General features: G+C 57.4%; 3 protein-coding genes across 5 annotated transcripts; all 3 read left to right on the top strand.

The window, feature by feature from the left end:
• The first annotated feature begins 284 nt into the window (after positions 1-284).
• On the top strand, positions 285-13229 carry ACAP1 (ArfGAP with coiled-coil, ankyrin repeat and PH domains 1). 3 transcript variants are annotated; one of them, XM_026005376.2, is made up of 22 exons: positions 285-529; positions 1055-1112; positions 5527-5646; positions 5820-5873; positions 5953-6011; positions 6126-6309; positions 6443-6487; positions 6615-6710; positions 6824-6898; positions 6982-7091; positions 8765-8816; positions 8922-9022; positions 9579-9702; positions 9800-10011; positions 10497-10566; positions 10705-10799; positions 10908-11077; positions 11616-11788; positions 12139-12248; positions 12333-12443; positions 12760-12809; positions 13061-13229. In XM_026005376.2, the coding sequence occupies exons 1-22, from the start codon at positions 477-479 to the stop codon at positions 13159-13161; spliced, it is 2223 nt and encodes a 740-aa protein (XP_025861161.1). In that variant the 5' UTR covers positions 285-476; the 3' UTR covers positions 13162-13229. The 3 variants fall into 3 exon arrangements, 1 of the variants encoding a protein (XP_025861161.1); XR_011995892.1 differs by having other exon boundaries at positions 380-529; positions 12333-12601; XR_011995893.1 differs by lacking the exon at positions 13061-13229 and having other exon boundaries at positions 380-529; positions 12139-12154.
• A 728-nt stretch (positions 13230-13957) lies between these two features.
• KCTD11 (potassium channel tetramerization domain containing 11) lies at positions 13958-15502 on the top strand. Its single transcript, XM_026005381.2, has one exon. The coding sequence runs from the start codon at positions 14464-14466 to the stop codon at positions 15349-15351; it is 888 nt and encodes a 295-aa protein (XP_025861166.1). The 5' UTR covers positions 13958-14463; the 3' UTR covers positions 15352-15502.
• Positions 15503-17248: 1746 nt separating this feature from the next.
• On the top strand, positions 17249-18500 carry TMEM95 (transmembrane protein 95). The gene is made up of 6 exons (XM_026005186.2): positions 17249-17486; positions 17633-17689; positions 17862-17942; positions 18047-18067; positions 18190-18270; positions 18398-18500. The coding sequence occupies exons 1-6, from the start codon at positions 17318-17320 to the stop codon at positions 18487-18489; spliced, it is 501 nt and encodes a 166-aa protein (XP_025860971.1). The 5' UTR covers positions 17249-17317; the 3' UTR covers positions 18490-18500.
• The last annotated feature ends 3635 nt before the right edge of the window (positions 18501-22135 follow it).

The following is a 22135-nucleotide window of genomic DNA, read 5'->3' on the forward strand; positions in this document are numbered from 1 at the left end:
TCTTACAACCCTGGGAGGGCAGCGGGGGGAGGGGTAGCAAGTTACCAACCCCATCTTCCAGATGATGCACCTGAGGACTCAGAGAGCTCACCCAGGGTTACCTCGCCTCTCTCAGTGACTGAATGAGTATTTGACCCCTTATGTGCCTCCCCAACCCCCACAACTAAAGGAGAAAGAAGCAGAGACTAGAGCTCCCAGTAGGAAGGGGACAGCTCAGTCTCCGTGGGTGGGGCTGTGGCTTCCCGCCTGGCCCCGCCTCTGCCCCTCCCAGAGCTGCCAGCAAGTGTGAGGTGAGAGCTCCTCCTTGGACACCCCTGACCCTCCGGGAAGGAATCAAGCCCCCACCCCCACCCCCACCCCGGCTCTTCCCCGGGAGAGGACCCCCTCCGCCTTCCTCATCAACCCCTCCTGGGGCGGGGAGCGCTGCCACGTGGACCCCCCACCACCCATCTGGCCTCAGGGCCAATCAAGTGGAGATGACCGTCAAGCTGGATTTTGAGGAGTGTCTCAAGGACTCACCCCGCTTCCGGTAAGTGCACGGGTCTGGGGGAGCACAGGAGGTGAGGCCTGACCCCCTTCCCCCAGCGCACATACTTACACACCTACAACCTTTCTCTGTCCAGACGTCCTGCGGGTGTAGGGCGGGGGGCAAAGTAGCACCTTTGTTGTGCAACCCCAGGCCTGGGTGCTTTCCACCCCCTTTATGTGCCCAGGGAGTCTCTGGAGCCCCTCTATCTCCAGAGCTGACATTCCCACTTCCCGCTCCTGGGGACCCCTACCCCTCCCCCAGCACCTGCTGGGGCGGTTAGCAACTTCCTGCCCTCACCACATCCACCCTCCTTTTACTCTTCCTGCTGTGGCCTGGGCCCTGTGGCTCCCACACTGCTCAGAGGAAGGGAGCAAAAGAGGACGGTGGTCAGGCCTTCTTCACTGGTCGGCCCTTCTGTCTGTCCCCTTACCCACCAACCCCAACCCTGGCCCTCCTGGGGTGCACGGATCAGATGGACCCCAGCTCTGCTCCTGTGACCCCATCCGTCCATCCCTCTCTTCCCAGAGCCTCTATCGAGCTGGTGGAAGCCGAGGTGTCAGAGCTGGAGGCCCGGCTAGAAAAGGTGACACGGAGAGGTGACCCTGGATCGCCTTGAGGTGGGAGGGGCGGGGCCAGGGAGAGAGAGGGAGCTGGCGAAATTGTTCCAGGTGTTGTGAATGCTGATCCTGCGGGGTAAATACTTCACGGGGCTGCAGAGAAGGAAGGGGCAGCTCCATACCCCCAGGGCACACAGGGCCTTGGAAGACCAGACACCCTGTGGGCTTATTGGGTCAGCTGGGCCCTCTGGGGAAGGCAAGACTCTTCTGCCCCCAGGGAGCCCACAGACAGCCTTGGGGAGATAAGCCAGCCAGACACTTAAACATGATACAGGAAGGCCCTCCCTGGCTACTTTGTATAAAACGTGCATCTGCACGCATACAAGCTCCTGCCCCTTTACTTGGCTTCACTTTTCTCTGTTTTCTCTCTAGCGTTTACCCTGCTCTCACGTGTGATGTGTTTATCTGCCCTGCTAGCTTCCTACTGCTCCCTAAAGAGTCCTTGCGGATGTGCTGACTTAGCCCAGCACCTGTTAGCATGGCGCCAGAGGGGCAGCAGTCAAGCACAGCTCCGCTGGTCCTCTACTCATGGGGTCATATGCCGCAGTCCCATCAGAAGCACATGGTCCTCTCTCAGCTTGCATGGTCGTCGGCAGACGCTAGTTCCTTGTAGGACTAAGGCCTTCACCTGCCCAGGGTACCCCCCAGTCCCCTGCCATGGGGCCCATCCCTGGGCAGTTCACATCATAGCAGCTTGCTTCTTCAAGCCTGTCGTTGGGGATGGGGTCGGGGGGTCACTCGCATGTGTGCCGCCAACGTGGCATCAGCTTACGTCGAAATGTAGTCACAGGTGCAGAGAATGTCATCTTTGCCCCGTGGCATAACCTGACCATGGGAGCACTGTCCTGTGGCCTTTGCTGCGTTCTGTTGGTAGGATCAGGTCACATGTCTCACGCTTAGGGGGGTGGGGATGATGCAAGAGAGGGAACCATTCAGGGTCACCTTAGAGTGTGTCTGTCACATCTGCCAGTTTGTTTTCTTGTTTCTCCCCCACGAGAACGTTAAGTGCTGTGAGGGACTTTTATGTTTTGTTTTTGTTCAATTCCCAGTGCCTGTACCAGAGTCTGAAGGTTAGCAGGTGACCAATTCACAAATACATATTTTTTATTTAAACTTTTTCACTTTTGGGACTCCTGGGTGCCTCAGCAGTTGGGCATCTATCTGCCTTCAGCTCAGTTCTTGACCTGGGGTCCTGGGATCGAGTCCTGCATCGGGCTCCCCACAGGGAGCCTGCTTCTCCCTCTGCTTGTGTCTCTGCCTCTCTCTGTGAATAAATAAAATCTTTTTAAAAAGTTTTTTTTTCACTTTTTAAATTTCTTTTTTAAAGACTTAGTTACTTGACAATGAGAGAGCACGCACATGTGCGAGTGGCAGGGAGGGGAGAGGCAGAGGGGGAGGGAGAATCTCAAGCAGACTCCCCACTGAGTACAGGTCCTCCCCCCACTTTACTCCCCACCCCAGTGTGGAGCTCAGTCCCTCAGCCCTGAGATCATGACCTGAGCAGAAATCAAGAGTCAGACACTTAAATGACCGAACCACCAGGTGCCCCTAAGCTTTTTGATTTTTGAGTTATAGACTTTAGGAGAAGTTACAACAATCATGCAGGGAGGTCCCACGTCCTCATGCCCCAGTTTCCCCCAGAGGTGGCATCTCATAAAAAACTAGTACGTCACCAAAACCAGGAAATTGATGTTGGCACGTTGAACTATCTGCAGACCGTACTTGGATTTTACCTGTTTGCATTTACAGTTGACCCTTGAACAGCAAGGGGGCTAGGGACACTGACCCTCCATCCAGCCAAAAATTGGCATATAATTCTTGACTCCCCCAAAGTTTTACTTATAGCCTGCCATTGACCAATAACATAAATAATCGATTAACATTTTTGTGTAGTGTATGTATTATATAGTGTTCATCAATAAAAGGAGCTAGAGAAAAGTACTATTAAGGAAATTATAAGGAAGAGGACCTCCTGGCTGGCTCAGTCAGTAGAGCGCGCAACTCTTGATCCCAGGGTGGTGAATTCAAGCCACATGTTGGGTGTACAGCTTACTTTAAAAAAATGAAAATAAAAAAACAAAATTTTGGAAAACATGAATCAGAAGGAAGCGAAAACACATTTATGGTACAGTAGTGTATTTGTTAAAAAAAAATCCACTTACAAGTGGACCAGCGCATTTCAAACCCATGTTCAAGGGTTGACTGTACCCTTGTTTCAAAAAGTCTTTGTGTATAATTCAGTGGCACTTCATCACAAGCCTCTGTTCTTATAACCAGCATCACATTGAAAACACAAAACTCAGGCAGCCCGGCTCAGCGCTTTGGCGCCGCCTTCAGCCCGGGATGTGATCCTGGAAGCCCAGAATCGAGTCCCATGTCTGGCCCCTGTGTGGAGCCTGCTTCTCCCTCTGCCTGTGTCTCTGCCTCTCTGTGTCTCTCATGAATAAATATATAAAATCAGAAAGAAAGAAAGAAAGAAAGAAAGAAAGAAAGAAAGAAAGAAAGAAAGAAAGAAAGAAAGGAAGGAAGGAAGGAAGGAAGGAAGGAAGGAAGGAAGGAGAAAGGAAGGAAGGAAGAAGAAAGAAAGAAAGAAAGAGAAAGAAAAAGAAAGAAAGAAGGAAGGAAGGAAGGAAAGAAAAGGGAAAAAAAAAGAGAAGAGAAAAAAGAAAAGACAAAACTCCTAGGTGGCCTGGGTGGCTCAATGGGTCAAGCGTCCAACTCTTGGCTTCAACTCAAGTCATCTCAGGATCATCATGAGATCAAGCCCCTGTCCACCTCTGTGCTGAGCATGGAGCCTGCTTAGGACTCACCCTCTCTGGCAGCCCAGGTGGCTCGGCGGTTTAGCGCCACCTTCAGCCCAGGGCATGATCCTGGAGATCCGGGATGGAGTCCCACGTCAGGCTCCCTGCATCCTGCATGGAGCCTGCTTCTCCCTCTTCCTCTCTCTCTCCCCTGTGTCTCTCATGAACAAAAAAAAAAAAAAAAAAGGACTCTCCCTCTCCCTCAGCCCTCCCCACCACCACTCTTGGACAGTTTCTCTCTCAAAAAAAAAAAAAAAAAAAAAGATGAAACTCCTATCACCACAAGGAGTTACCCTTTATCCTGATACCTCCCTGCCTTCTCGAACCTGCAGTTACCACCCTCTGTTCTCCCGAAGTGTCGTTTCTAGAACGTTACACAAGTGAAACCATACAGTAGGCGAGTTCTCAAGATTGGCCCTTTCTTTTTTTTTTCCTCTCAGAATAATGCCCCTGAGGTCTGCTCAGGTTGTTGCCTATTGGTATGAGTAGTTCCCATATGGACGGTTGATTCCTTTGTGTTGCTGAGCACTGTTCCATCGCATGGATGGGCCAGTTTGTCATGAGTTCAGTTTTGTGAATGCTCACAGATGGAGAAAGGGTGGTGGGTAGGAAAAAAAAAGGACACTCAGCGCCCCAGCACTATGAAGTGAAGTTGTGAGTGTCTGCGTCCTGGTCCCTGATCACAGACACCTCGTGGTGACATCTGATATGAGATTGGATCATGGTCGCTGTCCTGACCATTAGTGACCCTGTCAGCCACCTTCAAGGCAAGCTGTAGTTCCCTGCAGCCTTCACTAGCCCTCAAAAGTCTTTCTACTCATTAAAAGTTAATGGAGAACCTCTGGGCCCAGCTTTCTGATCCCCCACCACCCCAAATCTCCACATGGAACTTCCCTGCTGGTCTCCTGTCCCCTGGGCTGAGCTGAAGGGCTCCACTGACGCTCGCTCTGTCCCAGCTATGTTGACTCAGGCCCGAACCAAGTGGTGTCACCTCAGAGGCAATGCAGTTCCCAAGCAAGGGCCTGAGATCAGGAGACCTCGCTTTGGTTTCCGGCTCAGCTGCCTGGCTCTTCCAGAGGGACCCTCCTCGGATCAGACCTAGGAGCACCCTAACTTGCCATCTTTGTTTGCCCTGACCCTGTGGCCAGGGGAGCTGATTAATCTGGCGAGGGAATGTGCCATGAGCACAGAATGGGACAGCTCCAGCTGGGAAGGACTGGGGAATTCAGTGCCACCCAGGTAGAGCATTTGTCCTGTGACCCAATAGTGCATAAGGGAGGGGTATCTGGGGAGCACTGGATCCGGGCAGGTGGGGCAGGCCTGGGGGGCTACGCGTGTCAAGGGACAGAGAAAGACAATTCAAAGGTGAAGCTGACACCGGTTGTGGTGAGAGGCTGGGAGATTTGTCTTCCAGGCATAGAGCAGTTAAGCACCAGGGGTGTGTTAAAAACTGGGGGTGCCCAGCTGGGCTGCAGAGGCGAAGGTGAGGTTGGGCAGCAGGGGCACAGCCCTGGGGAAGGGCAGAGCAGGGGGACCAGGGTGGGGTCCCCCAACTCTCTGTCACTCTGTTGCTTCTTAGCTTCTCAAGCTGGGGAATGGCCTCCTGGAAAGTGGGCGCCACTACCTGGCCGCTGGCCGCACCTTCATTGCTGGCATTTGTGACCTGGCCCGCCTGGGTCCACCAGAGCCCATGATGGCGGTAGGTGGAGGCCCAAGCCACACTGGGCTGGAGTCTGGAACATGGACGTCCTCTGCGAGGGGAGGGTGAACCTGGGCTGGGGCCACAGCCAGAGGCCACCTAGCGGGCTGGGTGTAGACGGTAGGTGCTGCTGCCCCATGTCTGCTACCCTCTCTCTGCCGTTTCGTGCCCAGGAGTGTCTGGACAAGTTCACCACGAGCCTCAGCCACAAGCTGGACAGCCATGCGGTAAGGGAGCAGAGCAGGTGGGACCGGTGTCCGGCCTCTGTGGCCTGGGCCTCGCCTGCCAATTTCTGCTTTTCCTCAGGAGCTTTTAGATGCCACCCAGCACACGCTGCAGCAGCAGATCCAAACCCTGGCCAAAGAGTGAGTCGGGAGGGGAACCAGGCCTCCATCCTTCTTCCTGTCCCCACAGGGGCCTCCCTGGGACCCTGCTGGGAGTAGGGGGAGCTATTGGGTTGTTTTTCCGCTCCTCCACAGAGGTCTCCGGGGCTTCCGAGAGGCTCGCCGGGATTTCTGGAAGGGGGCTGAGAGCCTGGAGGCTGCTCTTATCCACAACGCCGAGGTCCCCAGGCGCCGGGCCCAGGAGGCAGAAGAGGCGGGCGCTGCCTTGAAGACTGCGAGGGCTGGGTACCAGGGACGAGCCCTGGATTATGCCCTGCAGGTGCCCACCCCAACCCATCCCGCCTCGGGATCCCAGGGCCTCTGGCCCCTAAGAGGCTGGAAAGGGCCCCCTGTGCAGTGGGAGGGGGCGCTGTGGTTGCAAGACTGACCTGAGGGCTTTTGGGGGCCTTCAGATCAACGTGATTGAGGACAAGAGGAAGTTTGACATCATGGAGTTTGTGAGTTGCAGTGGCGGTGGTGGTGATGGCAGGGTGGAGGGGAGCCTGCTGATGGGGTGGTAGTAGAGAAGAAGGAGAGACAGAGAGTGCCTTGTCAGCTCCACCCCCTGCCCACCTTGTCACCCAGGTGCTGCGGCTGGTGGAGGCCCAAGCTATCCATTTCCAGCAGGGCCACGAGGAGCTGGGCAAGCTGGCCCAGTATCGCAGGGAGCTGGGCGCCCAGGTGGGGCCCCGGGGAGCAGGCCAGTGGGGGCGGAGGGGCCTCTAAGATACCTGTCCTGGCCTAGTGGGGGAAGGCGGGGGGGGGAACATCTGAAATGCCCATGGTGTGCCCAGTTGCACCAGCTGGTCCTGAATTCAGCTCGTGAGAGGAGGGACATGGAGCAGAGACACGTGCTGTTGAAGCAGAAGGTGAGATCCTTGGGGTGCAGCAGGGCCTGGTGCCTAGGCCTCTGCCCACTTCAGCTGCCCTTTGACCCTCCTGTGCTCCCCAGGAGCTGGGTGGGGAGGAGCCAGAGCCAAGCCTAAAGGAAGGGCCTGGTGGCCTGGTGATGGAAGGACACCTCTTCAAACGGGCCAGCAACGCATTTAAGACCTGGAGCAGGTGAGGGGAAGGCACCCCCATCACCCCCACCCACCCAAATCACCTAAACATTTGTTGAGATAGGGTGCTAAGCACAGAGAAAAAAAGACAAGACCCACCAGCTTCGCAGATTTTATACCACCGCAGAGACCCACAGTGAATTCTGTTATGAGAAGAGAGAAGAGCGGCACAGGAGAAAAAATACTAAAGCAGAGGGTGTGAAGAGCTGGGGACGAGTCATGGTTTTAGGTGGGGTGGTCAGGGCAGGCTTCGTGAGTCATGGTTTTAGGTGGGGTGGTCAGGTGGTTTCGGAGTGAAGACTTGAAGGATATCTGGGGGAAAGAATATTCTAGGCAGAAGGAGGAGCCAGTGACAGAGCCCTGAGGGAGGGAGGAAGATGTGGGGCAAGGAGAAGTTGGAGCTAGTGGGGGTGTGCTCAGCGACATGGGGCCTTGTCAGCTTCTGTAGGGACTTAGGAGCCCCTGCAGGTATGGGGCGGGCTGGTCATTTACTGTGACTCTACTTCCTGTCCCAGGGCCACTGCCAGCCCATCGGGGACGTTGGCCCAAGTCAGAAAATTGAGCCTTTCCCTAAGATGCTTCTGTCAAAATTGTGGCAAGAGACACAGGGCGCCTTGGCTGGTCCACTCCGTGGAGCCTGTGACTCTTGATCTCGGGGTTCTGGGTTCGAGCCCCACATTGGGTGTAGAGATCACATAAAAATAAATTTTTTTTTTTTAAGATTTTTAAATTTACTCATGAGAAACACAGAGAGGCAGAGACACAGGCAGAGGGAGAAGCAGGCTCCATGCAGGGAGTCGGATACAGAACTCGATCCCAGGACCCCGGGATCAGGACCTGAGCCAAAGGCAAACGCTCAACCGCTGAACCACCCACGTGTCCCAAAATAAAATCTTTATAAAAAACAATTATAGGAGCGCCTGGCTGGTTCAATGAGTAGAGAGCACATGACTCTTGGTCTGGGAGTTGTGAGTTCAAGCTCCACGAGGGTATAGCAATTACTTTAAAAAACAAAAAACAAACCTTGGGGTTCCTGGGTGGCTCAGCGTGTGAGCGTCTGCCTTTGGCTCAGGGCGTGACCCCGGGGTCCTGGGATTGAGACCCACGTTGGGCTCCCGGCAGGGAGCCTGCTTCTCCCTCTGCCTGTGTCTCTGCCTCTCTCTGTCTCTCATGAATAAATAAAATCTTTTTTTTTAATCTTTAAAAAATTATAGTAGAGTATTTTTTTTTAATTTTTTTAATTTATTTATGATAGAGAGAGAGAGAGAGAGAGAAGCAGAGACACAGGCAGAGGGAGAAGCAGGCTCCATGCACCGGGAGCCCGATGTGGGATTCGATCCCGGGTCTCCAGGATCGCGCCCTGGGCCAAAGGCAGGCGCCAAACCGCTGCGCCACCCAGGGATCCCTATAGTAGAGTATTTTTATTGGAAAAAGCATTTTACTTCTGGAAAGTTGTCTTCACGAATGCATCAAATCTAGGTTGTCTGAGGTGTGAGCAGTGCCGCTTTGGGTGTCCTGGCCTACAAGGCCGTGCGCCCTCCTGACGGGATGGGGTGGTCAGCACGGCTCTCTAGGCAAGATCCTCATGGAGCAAAGGGCACACAGCCTCTCAGCAGTCCCTGTCCCAAGTGCATCCCAGTGTCATGTCCACAACTCTGTTCCCACCTCCTCCAGACGCTGGTTCACTATTCAGAGCAACCAACTGGTTTATCAGAAGAAGTACAAGGTAGGTGGGCTGGGCACTGGGTGCCGGGGCCTGGTGACACCCTGCCCCTGCCCCTGCTGCAACTGTGTGGATGGCTGCCCCTCATCACCTTCCTTCCCCTTCCAGGACCCCGTGACCGTGGTGGTGGATGACCTTCGCCTCTGCACTGTGAAGCTCTGCCCCGACTCAGAAAGGCGGTTTTGCTTTGAGGTTGTGTCCCCCAGCAAGTGAGTGCAGAAGTCAGGGGTGATTGATGCTCCTAATGCTCCTCTGTGTCTAAATCTTTTTTTTTTTTTTTTAAGAATTTATTTGTTCCAAAAAAAAAAAAGATTTTATTTGTTTATTCATGAGAGACACACAGAGAGAGGCAGAGACGCAGGCAGAGGGAGAAGCAGGCTTCCTGCAGGGAGCCTATTGTGGGACTTGATCCCAGGATCCCGGGGTCACGACCTGAGCTGAAGGCAGATGCTCAACCTCTGAGCCACACAGGCATTCCTGTGTCTAAATCTTTGCCAACAGGGAGGCAGGGCTGATCATAGAGCGTTAACCTTCTGGTGGCTGGATTGGGGGACAGACCGGGAGGTGTCCTGGTGAGAAAGGATAAGGCAATGGGGGATATTTAGAAAGATCTGACCCATTGGTGCCAAATCTCTATTCAGCTGGTGTTTCGTATGTCAGTACAATGGGTACCGGTTGAATAGCAGCTGGAGGTAAGCCAGCCTATCCTGAGCCTCCCCGGGGCCTCACACCACACGCGCCCCTCTGCTCTCCCCTCCTGCCCAGGTCCTGCCTCCTGCAGGCTGACTCGGAGCGTCTCCTGCAGCTGTGGATCAGTGCTGTGCAGAGCAGCATCGCCACGGCCTTCAGCCAGGCTCGCCTCGAGGACAGCCCCCGGGGGCCAGGCCAGGTGCCTTAATCTGAGGGTACAGGGCCGGGCTGCCTAGGGAGATGAGGCACCCTTCCCCAAGCCCCATAGCCATCCTTTCCACCTCTGTCTCCCCTAGGGCTCAGGATACCCAGCCATGAGCTCCTCCGCTACCCTGGGCTGTGGCGGGATGAGCAGGGGCAGGGAACCAGGCGGAGCTGGGCACGTGGCAGCCCAGGTGCAGAGCGTAGACGGCAATGCCCAGTGCTGTGACTGCCGAGAGCCAGCCCCAGAGTGGGCCAGCATCAACCTGGGTGTCACTCTGTGCATCCAATGCTCGGGCATCCACAGGTCACTCCCCACTACCCCAGTGGGGCCCTACTCCTTCCGGCTGGGGTCTGGGGAGGGGGCAGGATAGAGTTCCTCCTGCGGGCTCCCCCCTCCTCCTTGCCCTGCTGTCACTGGGCACAGCGTCCTGGTCTGGCCAGAGGGATTTATAGGCTTGACTGGAGGCATGGGGTCGGGGCTCTTGAGGGTAAAGGAACCAATGAGCAGAGAGAGGAAAGGTCACCAGGCCTCAGCAAGTCTGTGAGGCATTCCATCTGAATCGGTCTGGTGCAAGGAGGGGAATGGCAGGGCAAGAGAAGGGAGGTGGCTGAAGAGAATGAGGCCCTGACACTGAAATGTAGGAGAAGGGGGAAGAGGGAAGGATGAACAGAGCCAGGCCACGCAGCCCGCTGCCCTGCCGCCTCCTGGTCAGTGCCTCTGTGTGCCTGCTGTGCTCATCTGGCTGCTGCTGCCCCACAGAGGGCCTGACTCCCACTCTGACCCCCCAGGAGCCTCGGGGTTCACTTCTCCAAAGTCAGGTCTCTGACACTTGACTCATGGGAGCCAGAACTGGTGAAGGTGACTTGGGGTGTCATGATGAGAAGCGGGTGGGGTGGGGTGAGTCCAGGACGGCAGCGCCCTGAGGGCTCAGACACTCACCTCCCTCCCCTCCCACCTGTCTGTCTGTGTCTGTGTCTCTGTCTGGGCCACCCAAAGCTTATGTGCGAGCTGGGGAATGTCGTCATCAACCAGATCTATGAGGCCCGCGTGGAGGCTATGGCAGTGAAAAAACCAGGGCCCACCTGCTCCCGGTGAGATTGGGATGGAAGTGCTGGGGCTGCCTACTGGCGGGGAAGAAAGAGGGTCTGGGACCAGAGGAGGGAAGACTATCCCCCTTCTTCCCTGCCATACTCTGCCAGGCAGGAGAAGGAGGCCTGGATTCATGCCAAATATGTGGAGAAGAAGTTCCTGACCAAACTTCCTGAGATTCGAGGGCGAAGAGGTGGCCGGGGGCCCTCCAGGGGGCAGCCTCCTGTGCTCCCCAAGCCTTCCATCAGGTCCCAGCTGGGAAGCTGCAGAGCCAGGCCAGGTATACCATTGCTCGGACATTCTGGCAGCCGGGCTGCATGCCCAGCACTATGTCACACCCGGTGAGGAGGCACACAGCATGGGGCCCCAGCCCTCCCCTTGCCAATGCTGGTGGCGGACCACACTAGCACTGATTTTACAAGGCAAGAGTTTCAGGGGCTAAGTGAAGACTGGGGAGGAGCATGGGGCTGGGGATAGGCAGGGAGGGTCTCAACCACAAGAAAAGTCAGGAGGGAGAATGAAAAGGACTGTGGGGGCGGGAGCTTGGCTGGAGCAGAGGGAACCAGAGCCACTGAGGCTGTTGGCTCCCTTGTGACGGTCCAGCCGGTCCAGGTAAGTGAACAGGAGGAGCTGAATGATGCTGTCCGTGCCCCCTGCCCTGCGGGCCCTGCACGCACACACACCCCCACCTCCCACTGCTGTCCCCGGAGTCCCGAACACACACGGAGCCTCCCCACAACTGAGGAATGACCCATCAGAGCATTTGGGGCCTGTGCCTAGGGCTTCCTACCAGACCCACGGCCAATTTTTTTCACCAGAGCCCCCCTCCGATGACCTGGGCAGCCTCCACCCAGGGGCCCTGCTGTTTCGAGCTGCTGGGCACCCTCCATCCCTCCCCACCATGGCCGATGCCCTCGCCCATGGAGCTGATGTCAACTGGGTCAACGCAGCTCGGGAAAATGCCACGCCATTGATCCAGGCCACGGCTGCTGTGAGTCTTGCCCACGTACCGACTGCGACTAGGGACCCGCTCTTACCCCTATCCCCCTTAGGGAATGATGACCAATAGAGACGGGTTGCTAAGGGGTCATGTGATTTGGAGGCAGGCAACCTGGGTTTGAATCCACGTTCACACCACTCACTGTTGTGAACCTCTGTGCCTCAAGTGTGCTCGTCTGTAGAATAGATAACATACCGCATGACGCTGTACTGTGGACTTAACCTATGCATACCGGGAAGGGGCTGGAGCAGAGCCTGACACAGCTGCACCCCAGCCCAAAACCTCTTTAGTCTGCTCCTAAAGATGCCACTTTCTCTCCCGTTCTCAACCTCTCCATGCAGAATTCTCTTCTGGCCTGTGAGTTTCTCCTCCAGAACGGGGCGAACGTGAACCAGGCGGACAATCACGGCCGGGGGCCGCTGCACCACGCAACCATTCTGGGCCACACCGGGTAGGGGCGGGCGGGGCGGATGGCTGCGGGAAAGAAGGGCCCGGATATGGTGAGTAGCCGGCTGAACCTGTCTGTCCTTTCCAGGCTGGCCTGCCTGTTCCTGAAACGAGGAGCCGACCTGGGAGCTAGGGACTCCGAAGACAAAGACCCCCTGACGATCGCCATGGAAACGGCCAACGCTGACATCGTCACCCTGTGCGGCTGTTTGGGGGCGGGGCCAGTGCTTGCCCTACCCACCTGGGGGCGGGGCTTGGGAGCTGCTGGCCGGCTGCGGGACCCGGCAAGAGGAAGGGTTCTCCGAGTGTAGACCCGGGACGGGGAGTAGGAAGGGGGGCGGGTAGGGAGCACGGATGGTGAGTTCGTCCCCAGTGACAGACTTCGGGGTTGGTAAACGCCTTTAAGCACTGGATCCCAGGGGGACAGATGAATTAACGACCCCAGCTCAGAGGACGGGGAGTGGGAGTGGGGCCCTGAACAGAAAGTCATTCGTGCCTGAATCCTTCCCCTTCAGGCTACGCCTGGCAAAGATGAGAGAGGTCGAGGCGGCCCAGGGCCAGGCAGGTAAAGTACCTCCCGCCCCACCACGCGCTTTCCTTGCTGAGCTTCTGGCTCCCGCAGACCTGCCTCGCGGACCCGGCTGCATAGACTAATTTCATTACTTATTGCACAAATGTGTATTGAGTGCGTGTGAGAGCGCACGTCTTCGAACCCCGAGAGGGCCGGGCCGGGGCGCTGTGCCCACGGTGAGCGCGCTCCAATCCCGCCCGGCCGGCGCCTCGCCAGCCCAGCCCTTGCTCCCTCCCTCCCCTCAGGAGACGAGACGTATCTGGACATCTTCCGAGACTTCTCCCTCATGGCGTCGGACGACCCAGAGAAGCTGAGCCGGCGCAGTCACGACCTGCACACGCTCTGATCCCGCATCCCGGCCCCCTCTGCCCCACCCCGCCGGTCCCTGGGCCATTAAAGCCTCTGTGCTCTGCGCTTCCCGTCGTCATTCCTCTGCGGGGCGCCACCCTCCGGCCGGGACCGGGGCTGCGGAAGCGGGGGGGTGTTGCGAGCTCGAGTCACGCGAGGGGCCACTCCGGGACAGCGAGGCGGAGGCCGCAGCCCTAGCACCCGGCGGCTCTGGGCGGAGCTCTCGGGCTCGGGCGACATGGCCAGACGCGGCGGGCCTGGCAGAGGAGAGGCCGCCCGCGTGGGCTGGGGGGCCGGCCTCCCATAGGGGGCCGCTGGCGTCGGGCCGGGACGGAGAGGCTGGCTTGGGCCACCCGGGCCCTGAGGCATCCCCGGAATGCGGCGGCTCAGCACCCGCCCCCTCGGGAGTTCCCGACGCGAACGCCCTGGTGAGCACCGCCCCCAGCCCGGGACGGCGGGGCCTAGGGCCCCGCGCGAAGCTGCAGACGTGAGGTCGGGCACTCCTGGGCGCCTGCGGGGCGGTCGCGGCCACATCCGGAGCGACTCGCCTGAGTCACCCTCCAGACCCCACCCCCGCCCGCGTTCCTGGTCCGGCCCGTTCGCCCCGTCTCTCGGGTTCCAGACTCTCGGCTCCCACCTCCGCTCCTGCCGCGCGAGCCCCGCGGGGGTGGGGGGCGGGGCGCCAAGGGGGCGGGGCGTTCCCTTAAAGGGCCCCCCGGCCGCTGCCCTGAGGCCACTTCCTGGGGGCGGAGAGGACTGCGGCGGCGGCGGCGACACCCGGGCCCCGAGACTCCCGGCGGCTTCCATCCGAGTCCTCCGGGGCTCCTGGTTCGCGTCGAGCGTGCATCCCCTGCGCCCCGGCGGGTAGGGGCCCCCGCCGCCCGCTCGCGTCCGCCCCGCCTCCGTCGCCCGAGACCCGCGCCCGGGCCAGGCCCGGCCTGCGACTGGCCCCCGGGGCCCTGCGTGGACTCGCCCGCGGCGACAGCGATCTGCCGAGAACTCGGAAGCTGGGTCCTTCCGAGCGCCGGCCTGTGCTCGCCACCGTCACCTGCTGGTGGGACTCCGGAAACCCTCTGTGTGAAGACCACAGAGAGGAGCCGCTGACCCTCCGCCCGGAATCGAGAGCGCCTGGACCAAAATCTCCCCGCCTCTCTGGCTTCTGCGCTTTTCAGCTGTTCTCTCGAGCTTTCGGCCGCGTCTGTCCCTGGAAACCACCCCCCGCTACCGACGTAGCCTGGGCGAGCCCCGCATCTCACCGCCGTGCGCTCCCACCTGTGAATCCGGAGACAGTCTCAACTTTATGACCCAATTCTGCCCACACCCAGGCAGTTCTGCCTTTTCTTCTCTTGCGGTATCTCCCGTAGTCCCCAAAATTTCGCCGCCTCCTGTGCCCTCTTCGCCCCCCTCTTTTGGGGGCCCCGTGACCCTGAATGTTGGGGGCACACTATACTCCACCACTTTGGAGACCCTGACTCGCTTCCCGGACTCCATGCTGGGGGCCATGTTCAGGGCCGGCACCCCCATACCCCCCAACCTCAGCCCCCAGGGAGGTGGCCACTACTTCATCGACAGAGATGGCAAGGCCTTCCGGCACATCCTCAATTTCCTGCGGCTGGGCCGCCTCGACCTGCCCCGTGGGTATGGGGAGACGGCACTTCTCAGGGCAGAGGCCGACTTCTACCAGATCCAGCCCCTCCTGGATGCCCTGCAGGACCTGGAGGCCTCTCGGGGGACCCCCGTACCCACTGCTGCCCTGCTACACGCAGACGTGGATGCCAGCCCCCGCCTGGTGCACTTCTCTGCTCGCCGGGGCCCACACCACTATGAGCTGAGCTCTGTGCAGGTGGATACCTTCCGAGCCAACATCTTCTGCACGGACCCCGAGTGCCTGGGTGCCATGCGGGCCCGCTTTGGTGTGGCCAGTGAGGATAGGGCTGAGGGCGGCCCACACTTCCGTCTGGAGTGGGCCCCCTGTCCCGCAGAACTCCCCGAGGTGGAGTATAGGAGACTGGGGCTGCAGCCGCTGTGGACTGGGGGGCCGGGAGAGCTGCGGGAGGTGGTGGGCACACCAGGCTTCCTAGAGGAGGTGCTGCGGGTCGCTCTGGAGCACGGCTTCCGTCTAGACTCCGTCTTCCCTGACCCCGAAGATCTGCTCAACTCGCGATCTCTGCGCTTCGTGCGGCACTGAGTGCATGGCGCTCCCATCTGAGTGGGGTGCAGAGAGAGAACGGACAGCAAAAGGGACGAAGGGCCCCCTGAAGCCTCTTCTTAGCTCTGCCTCTGGAGCTGTGAGAGTCAGGGCTCCCACTGCACCTGACTGGAGCCCAGGTGTGGGCAGGAATTCCCAAATCCCAGCCCGCTGAGGGCTCAAAAGCCATGCAGAGGGTCTGGACTGGTGCTAATCCTGGGAGGGGTGGGGAAGGTTCCCAGGCTTGTTCTTGCCTGAGGCTGGCGGCCTCCAGTGTCTCCTTGTTTGAGCTCAGTATTCAAGGTTCTAGAGAAGTAGTGACCCCTCCATGCTCAGGCTAGGCCTAGCAGGACCCTGGAGGGACACTGAAGTGTGGGTGAAGGACTCTGGATTGCTGTGACGTGGTCTCCTGGACTGTGGCTTCTCCTGCAGCTGGATGGCCTGGCCTGACCAAACCGTGGCTGGAACATTCTTGACTATGGGAAAGGGGATCCTTTACTGGGTCTCACACTCTCACGTTACTTACTTAGGGAGACGGAAAGGCTACACTCTACCCTAGGTTGGCATGAGGGAGTTAGGAGAATCCCCATTTACTATAGGGCTGGAGCCCCGTAGTCCATAGTAAAGGACCCCATATTGATGGTGGAGGAGGCATCTTCGCAGGTTTTGGCCTTACTTTGCTCACGTACATGTGTGTGTCAGCCTGTGTGTCTGACTGACGTGCGGGTCTCCGCCTTCCTGACTCCCATCTATTGCTGGAGGCAGCATCTGTGTGCTGGGCTTTCTGTGGTCTCTGCATGTCCAGGCCTGTTTGTGGTTGCCTGGTGTTTGGCACTGGGTATGTCTGTGGTATGGATGTGAGTAGATGGAGAATTAGTAGTGTAATCAAGTAGGGGGGTGTGTGCACGCATGTGTGTTCACCACGTAGGCAGGAGCCCGTTGATCTTTGAGTCACTAGGATCTTCCTGGTGAAAGGTAAGAGGAATCAGTGGGCCCAGCTGGGCCTTGGAGGCCGCTATAGAACTCTTGGTTGCCAAGGCAACCATGGGCATGGTTGCTAGGAGATAGCTGGGCAGGCCCCAGGCTGCCTGGGGCAGAGGGGAGACCAACAGAAGAGGTGGAGAGAGCAGGGGAGGATATGGGAAGGGATGGGATTTCTGGGTCCCCGAGGGGTGGGGTACTCATGCACAACTTCTTCCACTGGGGAAGTCACTCATTATTTATCACTGGTCACGATTTACAAGAAGAAAAATAAAATGGTGGTGATCCCTGGGTGGCTCAGCGGTTTGGCGTCTGCCTTTGGCCCAGGGCACGATCTTGGAGTCCCGGGATCGAGTTCCGCTTCGGGCTCCGGGCATGGAGCCTGCTTCTCCCTCCTCCTGTGTCTCTGCCTCTTTCTCTCTGTGTCTATCACAAATAAAAATAAATAAATAAATCCTTAAAAAAAATAAAATAGGGATCCCTGGGTGGCGCAGCCGTTTGGCGCCTGCCTTTGGCCCAGGGCGCGATCCTGGAGACCCGGGATCGAATCCCACATCGGGCTCCCGGTGCATGGAGCCTGCTTCTCCCTCCGCCTGTGTCTCTGCCTCTCTCTCTCTCTCTGTGACTATCATAAATAAATAAAAAATTAAAAAATAAATAAATAAATAAAATAAAATAAAATAAAATAAAATGGCTTTTTGGAACCTCAAACTTGTCAAGGCTGCTGCGGGCCAGGTTGGGGGGTGCTGTCCTCTTTGCCGCGCAAGCCCCGCTTTCTCTGCCGGTCATCTTCGGGTCTTCAGCTCCTTGGGCCCCACCTTAGCCCCAGCCAGAGACAGAATGGTGGCACTGTGCCAGAATGTTCTAGAATCCCCAACTGTTCTGGAACACCCTAGACTCCCCGGGCAGGGCTAGAGCCAAGATTGTAGCATTTAGAGGCCTTCCCAGCCTCAGTGGGCTCCCCCACCACTCCCCAGCAGGCCTCATGTGGGTGCTGGCATTAGGTGGGGTGTTCCTGGCGACCACCCAGGCTTGTATCCTCTGCCAGCTCTCAGCTCGAGACCTGTCAGGCCGCCTGGCCCACATGTGCGGCCAAGTGGAGGCTAAGTGGAAGGACTGTGGGGCCTCCTGGAACTTTCCGGCCTTTGCCTTAGGTGAGCTCAGACATCCAGGGACAGTCCCCGAGTGGGACACCCCCGGTCCGCAGCCCTCTCTGGATGCACTGGCCTCTCCCCTCGGAGGACCTGCCTCGGCCCCGGGGAAGCCGGGAAAGACTCACACATCCTTGCTGTCTCCACAGATGAGGTGTCCATGAACAGAGTCATAGAAAAGACTCACCGAGTCCTGAGGGTTATGGGTGAGGTCAAGGGGCAAGGCAGCCCCTGGGGGGCTCGGAGGGGCAGTAGGAGGAGGCTAGGGATCAGGGGGGTGGATACAGGAAGGTGGGACCCTGGAGGCATGAGGTGAGGGGTAGAGGTGCACCCCTCCCTGGGGGAGGCGCCCCCAATATCGCTCCCGTGTCTCCCCAGAGATCAAAGGGTCTTTCTCCTCCCTCCCCTTGTACCAGCTTTGGCTGCAAAAGATCAAGCTCCCCCAGTACACCCGGGAAGGTACTGCTGTGGCAGGGATGGGGTGCTGGGGCTCTGGGGCAGGGGGTGGGTGGTGGTGGCTGAGCGTCTCCTGTCCCCACACCCCTCCTTGTCTTTGGTTGCAGCTCTCTGCGCGCCTGCCTGCCGTGAGTAGGAAAGGATGGGGTGGTGAGGCCGGGGGCACCGGGGGTACCCCAGGGGAGCCTGGCAGCCCCCAGAGGGAGTTGGGGCTGCCCCGCCCCAGCTCGGCTCCTGTCATCTCCTGCAGGGGGCAGAACCACCCTCTACAACTGCTCCACCTGCCAGAGCACCCAGGTGCGCTGCTGGCCCAAAAAGCGCTGCTTCCCAGGTTGGACCCCTGAAGCCCTGGCCCTGGCCTCCCCTGGCTATGATCTCTGAGCAATTAGGTGGCGCCCCCCCCCCCCATGACTGGTGAGGTCCCCAGGATCACTCACTGCTTCCTGGGCTCCCTGCAGGAAGTCACGATCTTCGGGAAGCCAGGATCCTGCTCCTCTCTGTCTTGATAGCTGCCCTGCTGCTGGGCATCCTGAGCCTCGTGGTGGAGTGAGTCCCCAAAGCGGGGAGGCTAAGGGTGGAAGCAGCCTCACCACTTCTGAGCGCCCCCCACCTTCTCTGCAGTACCTTCCACCACCATCCCTCCTGCCTCCTCCCACCATCCTCCCTGCCCTGCCCAGGCCTCCCATCTCTGTCTCCCCTCAGGTCCAATTACTTCAAACCAAAAGAAGACCTGTGAAGACACTGCCAGCCTCCCAGCCTCCACTCCTAAAGGGCAGGAGCCCACCACCTCCACTCCCCTTGGAGGGAATCAGCCAGCCCTTTAGCTCCCATCCCGAAGGCTCAGCCTTCCACACCCTGAAGCCCAATGTCCCCAAGGTCCCGGGGGCAGACGGCCTCGGGGGACCCAGGCACCCACAGGGGGAACATTCCTCTGCCCCGCCGCCTCAGCCCTCTACGAATCAGATGGGAGCAGTCACTGATTCCAGGAAAATATCTACAGAAGGAAAGAATCCCCTCCAGGCACCACCCCTCCCACACCCCCTCCTGTCTATTCTCGGAAAGCGGGGGCTGGCTGCCCCAGAAGCTACTCTTGGGGCTCTTATGACTGATTGGGAATCCGGGAATAAGTGCCTGGAAGCCGCCCTCCCTCTAGAGTTGAGACCACATCAGTCAGCCTGCTAGCAGGCTATCTCTCCATTTAACATTGTGAAGCCTTGGCCTCCCAGGGAGGCTTCCCTCCTGCCAAGACGAAGTAAACCTGCTGTCAAATGGCCTCCACCCTGCCTAGCCTCTGTCTGTGACTGGGGAGGGCAGAGGGGGAAGGGGAGACTCGCTGTGGCACAGTGGTTCTCAACCCCAAGAGACATGTGGCCACATCTGCAGACATTCTTGATGGCTTTGGTTGGGGGATGGGCTGCTGGCATTTAGCGGGTGGAGGCCCGGGGTGTGGGCCTCTACAGCCTCCCTGGCCTCCGCGATGCTCAGGGGAGTCCTCCACAACAGAGAGTTCTCCTGTCTAGGACCTCAGTTGTGTGTGGTTGAGAAACCCCAGCATTCGGTCCCCTGGCGCTCAGGAGTTTTGGGTTGGGTGTGTGGAACATGAAGCATAAAAGGAGTTAGCCGGTCACCAACCACAAGCCTCAGGTCAAGGGCCTAGGTTGGAAGGGATCTTGCCTGCATCGAGCCCAGTGGTTTTCAAGGGTAATTTTTTTTAAAATTGTATTTATTTCAGAGAGAGCACACATGAGTCGGGGGGTGGGGGTGCAGAGGGTGAGGGAGAAGCAGACTGCCCACTGAGCGGGGAGCCCCATGCGGAACTCAATCCCAGGACCCCGGGATCATGACCTGAGCTGAAGGCAGATGCTTCACTGACTGAGCCGCCCACTTGCCCCTAGCCCTGGGGTTTTCCAGGGCAAAAGTTCTCATCCTGCTGCACGTGACAGTCCCCTGGGCAGCTTCAGAAACTATCCATCCCGGCAGTTGCCTGGGAGGCTGAAATGATTAAGTGTCTGATTTTGGCTCAAGTCATGGTCCCAGGGTCCTAGGATCAAGTCCCGCATGGGGCTCCCTGCTCCACGGGGAGTCTGCTCCTCCTTTTCCCTCTGCCCCTCCCCACCATTCATGCTCTCTTTCTCAAATAAAATCTTAAAAAGAAAACAAAACAACTATCCATCTCTGGGCCTTATATCCAGAGCTTCTGAATTCAGTGGTGTCAAATGGGGCCTCAGTTAATCTAACTTACAGCCAGCCAGGGCTACAACCGCGGTTTGGGGTGCCGTGAAGGGCCTGGGGATGGAGAGAGGGATACTTGCCCCTTCTAAGGAAGTGCCTTCCAGGGACACCTGGGTGGCTCAGTAGTTGAGCATCTGCCTTCGGCTCAGGGCGTGACCCCCGGGTTCCAGGATTGAGTCCTACATCAGGCTCCCCACAGGGAGCGTGCTTCTCCCTCTGCCTGTGTCTCTGCCTCTCTGTGTCTCTCAGGGATAAATAAAATATTTTAAAAGGGAAAGTACCTTCCATTTTATTTTGCACATTCAAGTCCAATCCATTCATTTTACACCAAAGAGAGAGAGAGAGAGAGAGAGAGACCCAGAGATCATACATGAAGTTCATACAACTTATCCATTCATTTGACAGCTGCTTGGTGAGCACCCAGCAGGCACCAGGCAGCACTCCTGCCCAAGTTGGGGTGACAAGCCACTTCTGCTGAGTCCCGGGACCCCACGGCTGCCCTCTGGTCTGTGGTAGCTGCCTTGGACCCCCTGATGCTGTACCCTCTTTCCAGACTCAACACATTGGAGTTGTCCTTATTTTCACACCCAACATGCAGTGGGATCAACCAGTTCAGCCCATTCTTGGAGGACCTCTATCCTACCTGGTCCCCTCCTCCCATCCTATGACCCCCAGGCCAGTCCACAACCCTCTTACTGTGGACTTGTCTCCCAAGGGTGCCACCTGACTGCCCACTGCCCTCCCGCCCACTGAGCCCTCAGTGGCCATACTGGTCTTGGTGGAACCCCATATCATTGATGACCACCTGTCTGGCATCATAGGATGGCTGAGAACTTGAGCTTTGTAGTTGGGTTGTCGGGTCTGGAATCCTGGCTCTACATCTCACTGGCCCTTGGGCAAGTTAACTTCTCTGTTCCTTTTTCCTCTTATTTTAAATGCAAATCATACAGTTCATTGATTCTATGGCTTTTTTTTTTTCCTGTTTACATTTTAATGGCTCTGAAGAATCCATCTTAAGTTGAAGATGTGTCCCAGAAGAATGTTACATATTATAATTGGTGATCTCTCTTTTTTTTTTAAGATTTTATTTATTTATTTATTTATTTATTTATTTATTTATTTATTTGAGAGGGAGAGAGTAAGAGAGAAAGCACAAGCAGGAAGGGGATCAGGGGGGGAAGGTCTGGGATCAGGCCTGAGCCAAAGGCAGATGCTCAACCACTTAGCCACACGGTGTCCCAAGTCGGTGATCTCTTAACTTCCATGAGGTGTAGCAGCACTGACCTCAAAGGATTACTGCGAGGTCCAAATAAGTTCATACACAAGGCTTGGGACGGTTCCCCACGTGCGCTGGGCCCCTCCCTAAGCATTAACCATCACTATCTTGCTTGAGACCCTTCCCCAGTTCTTCCCTGCCTACGGAATATAGACCTGGCCCTTGACCCTGATATTCAGGGCTCTCACCAGCCGCTCCCCACGTCTTATTTGGTCCTCATGCCAGAGCTGATTGACACAGCTCTAAGTGGGATCTCCCCCTCAAAGCCCCATGAGCCTCTCAGAGTCAACATTTCCAAACCCACATCCCTCCCTGCCCCCACCTCCTCCTTGAGATCTCCCTCAGGGCTAAGAGCAGTGCAAAGAGTCTGGTGGACATTCCTCTGGAGTTTTGTTTCTCAGCTCTGCCCACCCCACAGCCACACTGAATCACTTGGAGTTGCCTAAACATTTTGTTTGCTCCTGGATCCTTGCCTTTGCCTGGGCTTGTTCCCTATACCCTAATGCCCTTCTTTGGCCCAGATGTCACCCCTTCCAAGAAGCCTTCTCTGAGCTCCTGAAGCAGAGTAGGGTGTCCCTTCCCTAGACATCCCTCATGTGGTACCTGTTACATCGGATGGTGGTGTGTCCTTAAAAATCTTCTCTCTAGACCATGCGTTACCCTTGAAAGCTACTCCCTAAGGTTTCAT

This window comes from Vulpes vulpes, chromosome 12, assembly GCF_048418805.1.
Source record: "Vulpes vulpes isolate BD-2025 chromosome 12, VulVul3, whole genome shotgun sequence".
Taxonomy (NCBI): Eukaryota; Metazoa; Chordata; class Mammalia; order Carnivora; family Canidae; genus Vulpes; species Vulpes vulpes.

Excerpts from the sequence above, each read along its gene's own strand:
- ACAP1 (XM_026005376.2), top strand. The coding sequence starts at position 477 with ATGACCGTCAAGCTGGATTTTGAGGAGTGTCTCAAGGACTCACCCCGC. Across the intron at positions 6,012-6,125 it reads ATCCAAACCCTGGCCAAAGA|AGGTCTCCGGGGCTTCCGAG; the intron begins GTGAGTCGGGAG and ends GCTCCTCCACAG. Across the intron at positions 11,078-11,615 it reads AAGCTGCAGAGCCAGGCCAG|AGCCCCCCTCCGATGACCTG; the intron begins GTATACCATTGC and ends TTTTTTCACCAG.
- KCTD11 (XM_026005381.2), top strand. The coding sequence starts at position 14,464 with ATGACCCAATTCTGCCCACACCCAGGCAGTTCTGCCTTTTCTTCTCTT.
- TMEM95 (XM_026005186.2), top strand. The coding sequence starts at position 17,318 with ATGTGGGTGCTGGCATTAGGTGGGGTGTTCCTGGCGACCACCCAGGCT. Across the intron at positions 17,943-18,046 it reads CCCCCAGTACACCCGGGAAG|CTCTCTGCGCGCCTGCCTGC; the intron begins GTACTGCTGTGG and ends CTTTGGTTGCAG. Across the intron at positions 18,271-18,397 it reads CAAAAAGCGCTGCTTCCCAG|GAAGTCACGATCTTCGGGAA; the intron begins GTTGGACCCCTG and ends GGCTCCCTGCAG.